General features: G+C 47.1%; 1 protein-coding gene across 2 annotated transcripts in view; it reads right to left on the bottom strand.

The window, feature by feature from the left end:
- The window catches only part of LOC141083039 (uncharacterized), a 61,290-nt gene that overhangs the window by 1,816 nt on the left and 42,289 nt on the right, over nucleotides 1-17,185 (bottom strand). The window contains exons 3-4 of one of the 2 annotated variants that reach the window (XM_073567196.1): nucleotides 2,427-2,567; nucleotides 197-319 (exon numbers count right to left, since the gene is read on the bottom strand). In XM_073567196.1, the coding sequence (XP_073423297.1) occupies nucleotides 197-319; nucleotides 2,427-2,567 (264 nt within the window). The remainder of the gene's footprint in view (nucleotides 1-196; nucleotides 320-2,426; nucleotides 2,568-17,185) is intronic. The other variant, XM_073567197.1, reaches the window with a different exon arrangement.

The following is a 17,185-nucleotide window of genomic DNA, read 5'->3' as shown; positions in this document are numbered from 1 at the left end:
CACGAAATAAACCAAACCTTCACACAGCTTCATTTTCTTTTCTTTTACTAAGTTGTAGGATATCTTAAAATATTTAGGAAATTTTAAGCAAATTGCTAATAAAGCAGTGCCCTACATTAGTACACAAATAAAGGTAAGGACAAGCATTGACTTTAATGCCTCCCTGTATTTGACACTACTTTTGTCCTGGACTTACCTGTGGTCAGGTCCACGCTGGCGCAGTTTTTCTCATCTCCCATGCACTCAATCTTACACTGGTCCTGCGACGAGGCGCACGTTGTGCAGGTCACACCATTCTTCAGTGTGCTGGTGGGTGGCACTACGGGTTTAAATTGATAGTCCAGGATTTTCTGTGTACATCGTCTTAAAGCGGCTGCCCACTCCTCTAAGTAAAGTTTTAAGCCCAAAGGTGCTTAAAAAAAACAGCAAAAAACCAACAACTCCATACTCTGTTACCAAACTGGTGTCACTCCTATGTTCCGCTGCTGGTGACACAAAGAAGAGCTGTCACCAGTTATAAACATGTAATTTATTTTCCTGGTGTAAATGCCATTGTTCTCCTGAATCAGGTGATGCTTTACTTTTGTTCCTGAGACTCTCCATTCCTGAGATATGGCCACTTCTTTAGCGCATACAAATCTACTCTTGTTAGGCAGGTTTCACACTTGCGTTTTTTTGTGCTGTTTTTTAGCGCAAAAAAACGCATGCGTTTTTTCCCCTATACTTTAACATGGGTGCGCATATGTGCGCATACACATGCGTTTGTACGCGCATGCGTTTTTTTGTAGTGTGCGCTCGGGCGCACAAAATGCATCCTGTTGCATTTTTTGTGCGTCCGACTTACCCCAAAAAAACGCATGCGCACGCAATGCGTTTTTTTTACAGCAAAACACCCATTAAAGTCTATGGGTGCGCATACGCACGTATGCGCAAAAAAATGCATGCGGTTTTTTAAAAAAGTGCACCAAAACCCGCAAAAAAACGCACACAAACGCATGATGCATTTTTTTCATGCTTTTGTGTACACAAAAAAACGAAAGTGTGAAATTAGCCTTAGTTAAGTGGGGGCGGTCCTGAACAACACGCCCGCTGACAATTGTTGAGGACCACTCCCTGTTGGCTAACATGAGTATATTTTTTTCAAGGGAAGAGAGGACCATATCTCAGGAATGGAGAGGCGCCAGAACAAAAGAAAAACATCAACAGATTCAGGAAAACAGTGGCTATTACCAGAAGTAAAACATTACATATTTATGGTAAACTAAACTTTTAGAATATGGCTAGCGGGAGACCGCCGTTCAAAAGATGGTCCAGGATGATCCACCACGATCGGCGATCTCACAGCGAGGGCCTGGTTGCTGCTGCGTGTCAAACTGAGGCTAAGTACCCACGTTGCAGAAATGCTGCGGGAATTTCCACAGCATTTCTGCAACTCCCGTTGCGGGAAAAACGCATGCGAATTCACATGCGTTTTCCCGCGGAAAACATGCTTGTTTCACTCGATTTTCACGTGCGGAATTCAAGCACATTCCATGCGATCTGTAGCGTGATGTCATCAGCGGTCTTTCGTGCAAAGCATTACTGGGACGGAAGATGCCGGGTGCGTGGTGAGAGATGGGAAAGAGTCTGGGGGCCGTCGGAAGGTGAGTATATCACTATTTTTTATTTTAATTCAATTTTTTACAGGTTTATGGTACCCAGGGCCTGGAGGAGAGTCTCCTCTCCTCCGGACCCTGGGTACCATCCGCACATTGAGCGCTGCGCCAGTCTTCTCCCGGCTGCGTCGCCACTGACCTCCGTGCTGCAGGAGATGACCCGCGGCAACCGTCGGGAGATCAGCGGCTAGCGCAGCAGATCTCCCGACGGTAGCGGTGGCGTGCGTCATTCGAATTCCGAGCCAATTCACGGCCGGACTGCGCCTGTCGCTGATTGGTCGCGGCCAGCCGGGCGCGACCAGCGACGCAGGATTTCTGTTACAAACAGACAGAATTAGACGATTATATAGTAGATGATAGATCCTCTTTTTTTGGATGTGTGAAAACATTAGCTATGACAGGGATTATAAAATAATAATTGTCTTTTATTTTTATTCAAAAACAACATCACTCCTGTTCCACGTGTGGTACCCATGGACAGATGTGATGCTGTTTTTTTTTTTTTAATAATTCAGCCTCATTTAAAGAACTTATTTGTACAAAGTTATAATATGATGCTCATGGAAGTCTACGGGGTCCTGCGACATGTCTGATTTGATGTAAAGGCAGATAACTTTTTTTCTGTAGGGTTCTGTAACTGTCTGTTGCAGGTATTCTTCATTGGAAGCACCACAGGGACTCTGTATGGCGCCATATGGCTCCGCATAGGCGGCTCTGATGTATGTATGAGGTGTAACCTTGTAAATAATTAATGATATGGGCTATACATACATTTAAGCTCCTCCGGTGTACAGCCAGCGGTTGTGCAGCAAGATGTGGACAGCACAGCCCGTGATGTCGAGGTAATACTTCCAAAAATTCCACATGTCGCCGCATTGGGTGCACACGATCGTCCAAACAGAGTGTAATCTCCTGTAATTGGAGATGGGGAAGAACACACATTATGAAGAATGATTATGTAAGTGATCTGACCTATCAGAAATTGGCTTTCAAAGTAATCTATTGTTCCCTGATATCAGCCATTTCTAGTGATGCGTACTTGTTTGGCAGTGAAAAGGTTACGTTGCAAACAAAAGCTTTATTTTTCCTTTTTGACCTCCTTAGTATATTGAGCAATAGATCCAGGACTATTATCCCAGATACAGCTGTACCAGATTATCGTCTGGATTGGTTAAACTTTAACTAGAGCAAATCCAAGGCTCATCACACCGGAGCATGTAAGATCATATCACTGGAGATCCAGGAAGGGAAGACAACGACTGTGACCCATTCCAGTCCCAAGAATTGGGGTTCTGTATCTACTATGTGAATGAAGTAGAATAAAAAGATAGCCTCACTGTGTCCTACATTATGATTCAGTCCGTATTGCAATGTAGTGGGTCTCCAGCCAATAGTCGTGACTAGCGGCTTATCATAGGAAAGAAATTTTGACGAGTCCCAAAAATCGATAAAATCCTCAATTTATTTCAAATAATTTAAAAGATCATACAGGTTGGGGATACATCTGAACGCGTTTCTGGCAAAAACCCTTATTCACTGAGATACAGATCCCTTATGATAAATGGTATAAAAACAAATGGTAACCAACCGTTGATCAGTGAACACACATGTTAACAATCAATCACATTTGAGAATAATTTGCATAATCACCAAGCTAGATTTCAAGAGAAAAAAAAACAAAACAGACAGCTGTCACCCTGCACACACTGTGAATTCAACCCCTTATGGTAAATTAAATAGAATCTATAGAAACAGCTCTGATATCACACTATTCCATGAACAAGCAGAGATAGCGACATCAAGACTAATGGAAACTACCGCATTTGAAATAAAATAAATTGAGGATTTTATCTATTTTTGGGACTCGCCAAAATTTCTTTCCTGTGAATGTAGTACTGTCTATAGGAGCAGTTATCATGTATGTGCTTTACGGCAGACCCCAAATCTCAGGAATCGGTTGAGACCCCCAATAATCATGTATTTACCACAGGATTACACCTTTACGAATAATATAGTACATTCTAATGGGGTGCATTAAAAAAGAAAAATATCCCTTTCATAATCATGGGAAAAATGGAAAAAGGTCTAATAATTTCAAACGCCACCTCTTCCTCAGACAGACCACCCACAAGGAACCACTATACATTAAAGTCATTGGAAAATTTTAGCATACTCACTCAATTGTTTCCATTTCTCATAAGGATCTTTTAACATAGTGTACAGTCATGGACAAAAGTTTTGAGAATGACACAAATATTATATTTTCACATGATCTGCTGGCCTCTGGTTTTTATGTGTTTGTCAGATGTTTTTATCACATACAGAAATATAATTGCAATCATATTATGAGTAACAAAAGGTTATATTGACAGTTAGAATGAGTTAATGCAGCAAGTCAATATTTGCAGTGTTGACCCTTCTTCTTCAGGACCTCAGCAATTCTCCCTGGCATGCTCTCAATCAACTTCTGGATCAAATCCTGACTGATAGCAGTCCATTCTTGCAAAATCAATGCTTTTATTTTGTCTGAATTTGAAGGTTTTTGTTTGTCCACCCGTCTCTTGATGATTGACCACAAGTTCTCAATGGGATTAAGATCTGGGGAGTTTCCAGGCCATGGTCCCAAAATCTCTGTTTTGTTCCCTGAGCCATTTAGTTATCACCTTTGCTTTATGGCAAGGTGCTCCATCATGTTGAAAAAGGCATTGTTGATCGCCAAACTGCTCTTGGACGGTTGGGAGAAGTTGCTCTTGGAGGACATTCTGGTACCATTCTTTATTCATGGCTGTGTTTTTAGGCAAGACTGAGAGAGAGCCCACTCCCTTGGCTGAGAAGCAACCCCACACATGAATGGTTTCAGGATGCTTGACAGTTCGCATGAGACAAGACTAGTGGTAGCGCTCACCTGGTCTTCTCCGAATAAGCCGTTTTCCAGATGTCCCAAACAATCGAAAAGTGGATTCATCAGAGAAAATGACTTTACCCCAGTCCTCAGCAGTCCACTCCCTGTACCTCTTGGAGAATATCAGTCTGTCCATGATGTTTTTCCTGGAGAGAAGTGGCTTCTTTGCTGCCCTCCTTGAGACCAGGCCTTGCTCCAAGAGTCTCCGCCTCACAGTGAGTGCAGATGCACTCACACCTGCCTGCTGCCATTCCTGAGCAAGCTCTGCACTGCTGGTAGCCGATCCCGCAGCTGAAACACTTTTAAGAGACGGTCCTGGCGCTTGCTGGTCTTTCTTGGGTGCCCTGGAGCCTTTTTGGCAACAAGGGAACCTCTCTCCTTGAAGTTCTTGATGATGCGATAGATTGTTGACTGAGGTGCAGTCTTTCTAGCTGCGATACTCTTCCCTGCCATTTTTGTGCAGTGCAATGATGACTGCACGTGTTTCTTTAGAGATAACCATGGTTAACAGAAGAGAAACAATGATGCCAAGCACCAGCCTCCTTTTAAAGTGTCCAGTGGTGTCATTCTTACTTAATCATGACAGATTCGTCTCCAGCCCTGTCCTCATCAACACCCACACCTGTGTTAATGGAGCAATCACTGAAACGATGTTAGCTGGTCCTTTTAAGGCAGGGCTGCAATGATGTTGAAATGTGTTTTGGGGGATAAAGTTCATTTTCTAGGCAAATATTGACTTTGCAAGTAATTGCTGTTAAGCTGATCACTCTTTATAACATTCTGGAGTATATGCAAACTGCCATTAGAAAAAATGAAGCAGTAGACTTTGTAAAAATTAATATTTGTGTCATTCTCAAAACTTTTGGCCATGACTGTATGTTAATGTTATGTGACCTTTCACTGTTTTTTTATTAAAAAAAAGCACCTCCTCCAATCTATCAGAGCCGTGAGACAGGGTAGTCAGGAGGTTCACGGTCAGATACCAGAAGGACTCATAGTATAGAGAGGTGAGGCAAAGGCATGGTCAGATAATTGTCCAGGGTCAAATACCAGGAGGGTACATCAAAACCAGGGAGTACAATAAACAGATAGTCAGAAGCCAAGTCGGGGGTCAGATACCTGAAGTCAGAGAGCGTCAAAAGCAGAAGGGATAATTTACAAGAGTAGTCACAACAAAATCTACGATGATCAACAAGATGAGAAGTCAGACACAGAGCAAGCACACACCTAGTTATTGCAAATCTACAGCTCACAGAAAGCCAGTTAAATACTCTGAAAATCATGTGAGGACAGGAGGCACCTGAGGAAACACCCATAGGCTAAGGCCTCTTTCACACTTCAGTTATTTGCATCAGTTAAAATCCGCCAAAAAGGCAGACAAGCGGATCCGTTCTCAACTGATGTGAACGGATGGCACAGGATCCGTTTTTAGAGGGATCCTGAAAATGAGGAAATTTAAAGGAACCGCTGGCCGGGAAGGGGGGGGAGAGAGAGAGAGAGAGATTTTGGGATTAATTCAGTGTCTGGAGGATCCGCCGGCAAAAAAACCGTTACAAGCTCCATTTGGAAATCTTTGAGGATGTTGACGGACACTAACATTGTGGCGGATCCTCAAAAAAACGGATGCAACGGACGGCAATCAGTCAGGATCCGCCAATAATGAAAGTCAATGGGGAAAAAAACGGATCCGCAAAGAAAAATGGCGGATCCGTTTTTTTTCAAAATTGGCGGATCTTGACTGATTGTCAAAAACGGAAGTGTGAAAGAGGCCTAAGCCAGACTGAACAGCAGGGCTGTCAAATAAAATGCTGACAGCCCAACATGCCCTTGGATCAGATTGGATGACTGGACTGTCACTCACGAAACTGACAGTCCGGCACACACACCACTGTCACTCACAGAGTCCCTAGATCACAGTCAGATATGAAACCATGACAGTACCCCCCTCTTCTAGGGGGGCTACTGGATCCCCAGGCTTCCTAGGAAACCTAGCATAAAAGGCCCTGATCAGTCAATTGGCCCTAAAGGCTCCAGCTGGAACCAGTGCCTCTCCTCCAGTCTGTATCCCTTCCAATGTATGAGGTACTGGAGGGAATTTCAAATCCTCTTGGAGTCATCATACTCTAGATTGTCATCGACAGCAACCGGAGGAGGCGGGGACAAGGGTGACACCACTGGGTGTACAAATTACTTCAACATGGATTTATGGAAGACATTAGGGATGTAGTGAGATAGAGGAAGCTTGAAACTAAATGCCACCAGATTGACCACTTCCAAGACTTCATAGGGACCGATGAATTTCGGACCTAACTACGCCGATGGTACCTTAAGTTTAATGTTTCTAGATGACAGTCAGACAATATTACCCATTTTAAAAACAGGACCCTCCGAACCTCTTATTAAGCCTTCCGTTTTTGGTGAACTTGCGCAACCCCAATATTCCTTTATTCCCTCCTTACAAACATCCCCAAGCGTCTGTATAGCGACCTCCACCCCCTGGAAAACAGACCAAAATGGGGATGAAAACCATAATTACAGAAAAATGCTGAAGTTCCAGTGGATTGATTGAGCCTACTGTTAAAAGTAAACTCTACAAGAGGTAGAAATAAGGACCAATCCTTCTGCTGAGCCACAACAAAACACCTCAAAATTTGCAACAAAATTTGTCCTGTCAGTCTTACTGTTGGTGTCATGGGTTTGCCGCGACAGGAGGAGCCAGAAAACCACAGCGTCTGATTTCTTGGTACTCCTGCACTGAATAGAGGCACTTCTCCATCATATTAAATGATGCAGGTGTGGGGAGGAGGACTCTCATGCCATCAGGGTTCCTGAGGGAACGATACTGGGAGGACAGTAAAAGGAGAGACTTGACTGAAGTTGTCAGGGAAACAGGGGGCGAGGCAAGCTTAAAGGGAGGAGGGGGTGCGCTGAAGTGGCAGTTGACAGAGAGCTGGGCAACAGACAGGGAGCCGTGTGAGACTGAGAGAACCGAGGGATCGGACGGTGTGTTGTGGAGAGACCGACAGGGGCCTGTGAAAGGAAAGCTGCGGACTCACCAACACGTGAGACTTGAGAGCCGGTCACTGGCGGCCGCTCCCCTCATACGATCGCATACTGCGGCCCCCGCTGTTTCCCGCCCGGTTGTGACAAGGCCACGACCTCCACCGACCACTGCGATGACAGATCATTCCTTTACAGCGGTCAGGACACTGCCCCCCTGCCTCCTCCCACAGTTGCGGCCCTGTCACCACCGGGCCCAGGAGGCACCACCTCGCTACAGGCGGCAGGAGAGGCCCCCGTCCGGTTTGCTAAGGGGCCCCAAGCAGAGGTTGATGAACGGTTATATCGAGAGACTGCGTCATAACTCCGCGGTGGGACGAGAGCCGCAAGGAGACGCCTGTTGCGTCCCACCGGCATCGTTTCTTCAGGGCCTGTTGCGCCCCACTGGCCCAGTTTCTTCAGGGCCTGTTGTGCCCCACCGGCATCGTTTCTTCAGGGCCTGTTGTGCCCCACCGGCATCGTTTCTTCAGGGCCTGTTGCGCCCCACCAGCATTGTTTCTTCAGGGCCTGTTGCGCCCCACCGGTATCATCTCTTCAGGGCCTGTCGAGCCCAGTTCCATCCTGGAATATCGAGGCGTCAAGGCAGCCGCATCAGCGACCTCTACGCGGCCACGCTTGTGATCCTAACAGACCCCCTGGAAGGATAAGTTTAATATAGGAGATAAAGACCCGTAGTTTGGTCATACGTAACCTATAGCACCCGGGCAAACCGGGTTAATCGCATTACATTAAGAAAGTATTGTTAGGTTTGTTGAGTCCCTGCGTGGGCTAGTTGTTGTTAACACTTTTGGTTTGCTCAATATAGCCCAGCGGCTACAGTTTTATAAAAGTTTAATCCACAAACCACACTCAGTCTTGTGTCTCGTCACTGCATCCTGCAAACCTGCTGAACCCTACACAGGTTTCTTTCAGCAGTGCAGGGGTTAAACTGTACAGCTTGGAGTGTTTGAAGCCTTCTTGCTTGGAGGATTTTAGCTGTGCAGTATCAGCCACTCCCCTCTCCTATATATTCTCAGCTCTGGCAATTTAGATTGCCAGTGTTAGTCTTGTACTGCCTGGTGAAGGAGTGGAAGATTTGGAGTTTGGTAGAGGCGTTTTGGAGAATTGTTCTGTGACTGTTGCTTGGTGTTTCAGCTGTGTGCATAGTCCCCATCCTCTCCTATTTTGTTTACCTTCCTTATCGCTCCAGTGTTCCTCTCTGTTGTCTGTGAGTGTATGTTTTGTATGATTGGTATTTTCATTTATCCCCGTACGTCCTCCTTTGTTTGACTGGTTTCTGTATTTACATACACTATTACTCCCCACTTCCCAGGGACGGGAAGGGACAGATAAGGACTGATTCAGGAATACAGCAATGCATGTGGCCCCAACATTTTCACCATCAGAAGTAACATAGGAAGCAGGGTTAGCTAGGGTGCCCCTAGCATTAAAAAAACTTTCCAGAATTTGGAGACAAATCGCACCCCCCCCTCAGACCCAATGTTAAGAGAAATTCCATGCAACCTCACCGCATGACGAATAATAACTTGGATAGTGTCTCTGCATTAGGTCACCCTGACAAGGAAGTACTTTATCTGAGGAGAAAAGGGGTACCTGGAAGTCTGGGTGATCTCGTCGACTATCACCCAGTCTTAGACATTTTCTTGACAGCTTACTGGCTTGAGAGTAAGCTGAACAGTCCTTTAAAAAATTTCCTACGAGACCACAGTAGAAACAAGAGTCCAAGATCCTGTCTGTTTTTTTTTCCAAGGCATAAAAACTGGCAGTTTCAACCTCCATTGGCCCTATAGCTTGTAAACTGGCATACTCCAGGGAGCCTGAGTTATGGATTCCCACAAAAAACAAGGGGGATCATGCAGAACCAGAGCGTCCTTCAGGGATTCAGACAGACCTCTACAAAATTGACACCTTAGGGCCGCATGATTCCACTAACCTTCAGTGAACCACTGTCAGAATTCAATACAGTAGTCCTCAGTTGTGCAGCTCCTGTGTCAGGTTCATGATCCTAGCCTCAGTGATTTGAATTCTGTCGAGTTTCGTCATAGATAACCCCTAATGCATAAAAAAAAAGAAATCAACTGAAGAGTGTTCTATGTTTTTGTGGGGACAAGGAAAATTCCCAAGTGTAGGGGCCCCCTTGCAATAGGGACTATTCCTACCTGCAGGGACTTATCCCCTGAAGGCCAGGGTCGTAAGGTAAAAAATAGTTTATAATTCTCCCTGAACACTTTTAACTAGTTTCTCTCCAAAATTAATCAGGGAGGGCCACTACTGGTTCGAGAGAAACCAACTGAACGTCATAGGGGACAAACATCGCAGTCTCCGATAGTTAATGACTAGGGGAAGTGTTGTGAATTCGCTTTCTGGCCTACCTCTGGTTACTAGTGAAGGTAGTGGAGCTGGTTCTCTTTCCAGGCTCCCTCTGGTGGCTACTGGAGGTAATGGAGCTGATCTAATTAACAGAGGCCTGCCACCTGATGATGAGGAGGATGACTGGAGCTCTGGCGTTTCTGACTGGATTTAAGACAGCCGACTTCCTCTATCCCTGCTGGTGATTTTTTCCTGCCTCCTGAGGTCTTAGTTTCCAGCTCAGTCCCTGCATGCTCAAGCTAAGTGTTCTTTTGCTATTGTTCACATTTGATCTGGTTTTGTCCATTTCAGTTTTCTGTGGTCAGCCAGCTCCGGCTGGGGCTGTGCTGAATCACCATCCATATGTTACTGCTTGTGCCAGTTCGTTTTTGTCCCTTATTAGATTCGCCTCTTTTTGCTCTGCTTTTAGAATATACCAGAGTGCTGATATAGTGGGCGAAGTCTAGTGACTTCAGTATTTTTTCTATCAGACATGTTGGGCATTTTTTGCAGGGTTTATTGCATGATTGCAGACAGAGTCTTTCCTTTCCTGTCCTGTCTAGTTAGTGTGGGCCCCATCGTTTGCTCAGTCTATTTTCCTGCCTGCGTTTGTGCTTTCATTTTGTCTCACCGACAATATATGTTTGGGGGCTATCTATTCCTTTGGGGTCTGCTCTGGGGCAGTTTAGATTTCCCCTTTCTTGCTTTAGGCTTATTTAGTTCTCCCGCTGTGTCGAGGCATCTAGAATCATCGTAGGTACGCTCCACGGCTACTGCTAGTTGTGTGGATAGGATCAGGGGTCTGCAATCCGCTTAGTTACCAACCTCTCTGGTTTTCTGTGGCTTGGTCTTGCTTTCCTCCTTGGTAACCCAATCATAACAGGGAAGTTTTCAGAAGACTAATCATCAGACCCTGCAACTGGGACTGTGATCATCCCAGACTCTGGCATTCGTTAGCCAGATCCTGAGTTATCTTGAGTCAAATTCAACACCTGGTTGAAGAGCGTGTGAACAGGCTCCTTACTGGAGAAAAAAAATGTATGCGATGAGTTGTAATGCGACATGGAGTCACTACTCATGGGCAACCCGGTTCTTAGGTGATGGGTAGTGAGGAGGTCCGAGGTCAGATACCAGGAGAGCTCGTAGTACAGGGAGGTGAGACAAAGACATGGTGTTAGGGTTGCGGATTGCACTAAATATGAAATATAAAGAAGTGCAATCGCAACCCGGGGTCCACCATGCATAGATGGTAAACTGCTGCTCGGTAATGGCGGAGTGCAACCTAAAACACCGGCGGGTAACCACTGACCCGGTGTATACTGGGACGAACACAAAGTTCGCTGACACAAATGCCAGAGCCTGTTAACTCCACATGACTCAGCAAATGGAGCGCTAGTGTGGAGTCTCAGGACTCTGCCCTAGTACACAGGGATAGAGTCCCCCTCGACTCAGTAGCGTGCGGCACCGCAACTGCGTTGCCAGCAAAACAGATATATTTATAAACAAACATGCAAGTGTGCACAGAGCCGCTCAGGCGGACGTCGCCAGTCACCCCAGATTGGGCAGATAAGCGCACAGGTTGTGCATGGCACTGCACAGGCGGTGGCTGTCACTTGTCACGGTACGATAGTGTCCCGCAGAGGGGGACACCATCGGACGCTAGTGTGTGCTGAATACTAGGAGCACAGTGCCATGAGCATAGCCACCCGTGGGCGCTGACTCTAACTCTTAATCCCTAATTCAAACACAACCAGAGGGAGGAAGTCTTAATGAGTCAGTCACCAGATACATGCATCCATCATCATACACACAAATAATAATTAGAGTCTACACTAGTGCATGGCCAAGCAGCCATGCAAACCTTTTATAGCAGCGTCCTTCCGGGACCTTCCTGATGGTCCAATCGGAACAGGCACGGGACCTGAGCATGTGACCTCAGAGCTCCAATGGGAGGCTGAGCCACGGGCATGCTCAGTGGAGCGAAAAAGCGACTTAGTCCCAGGAGCTGCTCGCCGCTGGCTAGTGCAGGCTGCTATAGCTGAACCAGGGATGACAGCAGCAACCAACCTGACAGCACTAGCTTGAGCAAGGCGTCGGGAATAGTGTTGAGCGATACCACCCGATATTGAAAAATATCGTATCAGATTGGATCGGCCGATCTAAAAAAAAGTATCGGGTATCGCCGATTCCGATCCCGGAAGTCCCATTCAAGTTAATGGAACAGAAATATTGGAATTGAAAAAAACCCTTTCTTTCCTTGTAGGTTAATTCTACATGAAGAAAAACAACTAATAAAATGTAGAATGTATTGTGGGAGGTGTAGGAGACATTAAAGCCATAGAGCTTTAGCCCAATCAAATGGAATAGCAGGAATTATTATTTTTTTTTTTTAAAGACGTTCGTAGTTACAAAGATATTGACTATGTTAACCTCTTTAATATTTTGTCAGATATGTAGGTTTCACTACTTCCATGCTCTTCACCTTATTTTTTACTTCTCCCACACTTTCTCCTTCATCATCCTCAGCAGCATCTTTTTCATCAACTTCTTCTTTACCTTCTTCTTCTTCTTCTTCTTCTTCTTCTTCTTCTTCTTCTTCTTCTTCTTCTTCTTCTTCTTCTTCTTCTTCTTCTTCTTCTCCTTCTTCTTCACCTTCTTCCTATTATTCTTTTTTTTTACATTCTTCATATTCTTCTTATTCAACTATTATTCTTCTTCATATTCTACTTCTTCATCTACTTCCTATTCTTCTTCTTCATCATATTCTTATTTGTGACAGGCATTCCTGTAGTTGTTATCTATAAAAGTTTGAAGATTACACCTTCCGTTCTGCCTGTCACAAAAGATTTCCAACAGGATTTGTCCGCGTTCAGTTTGGCCTGCAGCAGCAGGCATTTTCCAGGGGCACCACGAGGAGGAACGGACTCACCCCCATACACTGCTTAGTCTTCTGCTTATAATTTAGATAATATCATTTGCTCAGATTTTTAGTCTTATGCTTAATGTTCTTATGCTTTTGGTTGTTATGCTTCTTGGTCTTCTGTCTCTTGTTGTTCTGCATCTTGGTGGTTGTCTTCATGTTCTTTGTCCTCTTGGTCATCTTCATCAGGGTCATCTTTTTGGTATTCTTCGGTGTGGTCTTCAGGGTCGCCGTCTTCAGGGTCATCGTCAGGGAGATCCAGAGTGAGAATCAAATACCATTTCCACAAGCTTGAACTTGGAAAAGTAGCAGAAGGTACAAGTAGGCTGAGGAACTGCCGAGAACCAGCTGACGGTACTGGAACCCGGAAGGATAGCAGAAGGAACAATAGCAAATGGAAATAGCGAGGACCAGCTGACGGTGCTGGAGGCCAGAGGGGCAGCAGAAGGAACAAGAGCCAATAGCACAACCGTGGACCAGCTGACGGTGCTGGAACACGGTTACTAAGCAGGATGTACCTGTGCTCCAAAGCACTACCAAGGACCAGCAGACGTTGCTGGAACTCGGATAACAAGAAGGAGGCACCTAGGCCAAAGGCACTGCTGAGAACCAGCTGACGGTGCTAGAACCCGGATGGGTAGCAGAAGCTGCAAGAGCAAATGAAACTAGCGAGGACCAGCTGACGGTGCTGGAACCCGGAGGGGCAGCAGAAGGAACAAGAGCCAATGGCACAACTGTGGACCAGCTGACGGTGTTGGAACACGGTTACTAAGCAGGAGGTACCTGTGCTCCAAAGCACTACCAAGGACCAGCAGACATTGCTGGACCTCGGATACCAAGAAGGAGGCACCTAGGCCAAAGGCACTGCCGAGAACCAGCTGACGGTGCTGGAACCCGGATGGGTAGCAGAAGCTGCAAGAGCAAATGAAACTAGCGAGGACCAGCTGACGGTGCTGGAACCCGGAGGGGCAGCAGAAGGAACAAGAGCCAATGGCACAACCGTGGACCAGCTGACGGTGCTGGAACACGGTTACTAAGCAGGAGGTACCTGTGCTCCAAAGAACTACCAAGGACCAGCAGACGTTGCTTGAACTTGGATACTGAGAAGGAGGCACCTAGGCCAATGGTTCTGCTGAGAACCAGCTGACGGTGCTGGAACCCGGAGGGGCAGCAGAAGGAGCAAGAGCCAATGGCACAACCGTGGACCAGCTGATGGTGCTGGAACACGGTTACTAAGCAGGAGGTACCTGTGCTCCAAAGCACTACCAAGGACCAGCAGACGTTGCTGGAACTCGGATACAGAGAAGGAGGCACCTAGGCCAATGGTTCTGCCGAGAACCAGCTGACGGTGCTGGAACCCGGCTGGGTAGCACAAGGTACCCATAATCAACAAAGTTGCAAGGCTGTGAGCAGGACGCAGTTACCGAAACCCACAGTCCAACAGGGGGTGCTTGTAATATTGGCACTACGGAACCAGCCTTTATTACCAGAACCCCCCAGCCCACATAGGAAGCACCTAAACTGCAGGCACCATAGACTCGGCTAACCCGACCGCAACACGACAGGACAACGTATTGGTGGCAAAGTGACGTTGACACTACCTGGAAACAGCAGGCGCGCTGGAACCAGGCTGGGCAGGAGGGAGTACCAGTGCCAAAGACACTTCTGAGCAACAACTGGCGATGTTGGAGCCCAGGGTCAATCATGCAGCAGGCTGAGGCCTACTTGGAGCAAGTAGAAAATAAGATGTAGTGTGATTTTGGAGGCAGCAGGAGACTTTGCCATCCACACTGCAGGGGAGCAGCAGGCGTTACTGAACCCCACTAGCACTGGAGCGAGTGTTTCTATCTGTGCGGACGGCACTTCCAAGCTGCAACTGGCTGTGTTGAAGCCCAGGATCAATCACGGAGCAGGCTGAGGCCTACTTGGAGCAAGTAGAAAATAAGATGTAGTGTGATTTTGGAGGCAGCAGGAGACTTTGCCATCCACACAGCAGGGGAGCAGCAGGCGTTACTGAACCCCACTAACACTGGAGCGAGTGTTTCTATCTGTGCGGACGGCACTTCCAAGCAACAACTGGCTGTGTTGAAGCCCAGGATCAATCACGGAGCAGGCTGAGGCCTACTTGGAGCAAGTAGAAAATAAGATGTAGTGTGATCTTGGAGGCAGCAGGAGACTTTGCCATCCACACAGCAGGGGAGCAGCAGGCGTTACTGAACCCCACTAACACTGGAGCGAGTGTTTCTATCTGTGCAGACGGCACTTCCAAGCAACAACTGGCTGTGTTGAAGCCCAGGATCAATCATGGAGAAGGCTGAGGCCTACTTGAAGCAAGTTTTATATCTTTTGTACACTACTACTGATTGTAACTGTCCTCCACTTAGGCCTCTGGCTCTACTGTCTCAAGTATTTCCCCTGGCCTCCAACCCCGCCAGTTGCTGCTCTGAAGTGGCGTCTGCACAATCCACACTTGTTCCTTGGTTACAGGGGCTCTTGGTTACAGGGGAGCAGCTGGCGTTACTGAACCCCACTAACACAGGAGCTAGTGTTTTTCTCTGTGCAGACGACATTTCTGAGTGACAACTGGCTGTGTTGAAGCCCAGGGATTATAGTTCATGTGGTAGAAACATGAACACAACAGGAGACCTGGATACTGTTGCCAACCAATTATTTATTCGGGAAGAGGACTGGCAAATTCTGGCGAGATCCAGGCCTTGTTCATTTTCAGAAAAGTAAGCCGGTCAACGTTATCGGAAGATAGTCGCGTGCGACGGTCTGTTAGTACACCACCTGCGGCACTAAAGACACGTTCCGATAATACTCTGGCAGCAGGGCAAGCCAGCACCTCCAATGCATACTGGCTAAGCTCTGGCCATGTATCCAGCTTAGAGACCCAAAACTTGAAGGGGGAAGAGCCATCTGGGAGTACACTGACAGGGCAAGACATGTAGTCTGTCACCATCTGACAGAAACGTTGCCTCCTGCTGACTGGAGCCGTCTGTGATGGTGTAGACAATTGTGGCGGACACACAAAACTTTGCCACATTTGGGCCATAGTGGTCTTGCCTTGTGCTGAGGCGCTGCCTCTGCTCCCTCTTTGTGCCGAGTTTCCTCCACTGCCTCGACGCACAGAGCTGCTTTGTAAAGCACTAGCACCACTGCTGTCGAGTGGAATGGAAAACATGATGGACTGCACCAGTGTGTCTTGGTACTCCCGCAGTTTACGCTCCCGGTTCAACGGTGGTATGAGGGTTTGTAAGTTGTCCCGGTAGCGAGGATCTAGGAGGGTGTACACCCAATAATCAGTCGTGTTGAGAATGTAGGCGATGCGGCGGTCGTTTCTCAGGCACTGCAGCATGAAATTAACCATGTGCTGCAGACTCCCAACTGCCAAAGAAACGCTGTCCCCTGCTTGAGGCGTCATCTCTGCCTGCTCTGCATCACCCCACCCTCGCTGTACATACCAACTAGAGCATTGTGTACCTCTCTCCTCTGGAGAGATGTCTTCCTCCTCCATCGACTCCTCCTCATCCTCCTCACAAAGTGTCCCCTGCCTTGGCCTTTGTGAGGAACCACATAGCGCAGACTGTCCAGAAGCAGATGGCATTTGGGACTCCCCATCCTCCACCTCTTCCAAAACCTCCTCCCTTAGTGCTTGCAGTGTTTTTTGAAGCAGGCAGATAAGGGGGACAGTCATGCTGACTAGTGCATCATCTGCACTCGCCATCCGCGTGGAATCATCGAAGGCACGCAAAACGAGGCAGATGTCCTTCATAGAGGCCCACTCAGTGGTGCTGAAGTGTGACCGGCGCACAGTGCGACTTGTTTGCGCCTGATGCAGCTGGTACTCCATGACTGCTGCCTGCTGCTCACACAACCGCTCCAACATATGTTACGTTGATTTCCACCTGGTGGGTAGGTCACATATGATGCGATGTTCCGGAAGGCGTAATCCGTGCTGCAGAGCAGGAAGGCGCGATCTTGCCGTGCTGGAACGCTGCAAGTGACTGCACTCTATGCAGACCTTGTGCAGCAGTGCATCAAGATCCGGATAGTCCCTCAGAAAGCTCTGCACGACCAAGTTCAGCACATGTGCCAGACATAGGATGTGAGTGAGGTTGCCTAGGCCAAGAGCTGCCACCAGATTTCGGCCATTGTCACACACTACCAAGCCCGGCTGGAGAGTCGCTGGCACAAACCACACGTCGCTCTCCTGCTTGATGGCATTCCAGAGCTCCTGCGCAGGGTGACTTCGATTCCCCAAAGAAATTAATTTGAGTACGGCCTGTTGATGTTTGG

Source organism: Dendrobates tinctorius, unplaced genomic scaffold (assembly GCF_039654945.1).
Source record: "Dendrobates tinctorius isolate UK_male_01 unplaced genomic scaffold, ASM3965494v1 ptg000019l, whole genome shotgun sequence".
Lineage (NCBI taxonomy): Eukaryota > Metazoa > Chordata > Amphibia > Anura > Dendrobatidae > Dendrobates > Dendrobates tinctorius.
Note: the sequence above shows the minus strand (reverse complement) of the source record. Positions and strands in the feature narration are given on the sequence as shown.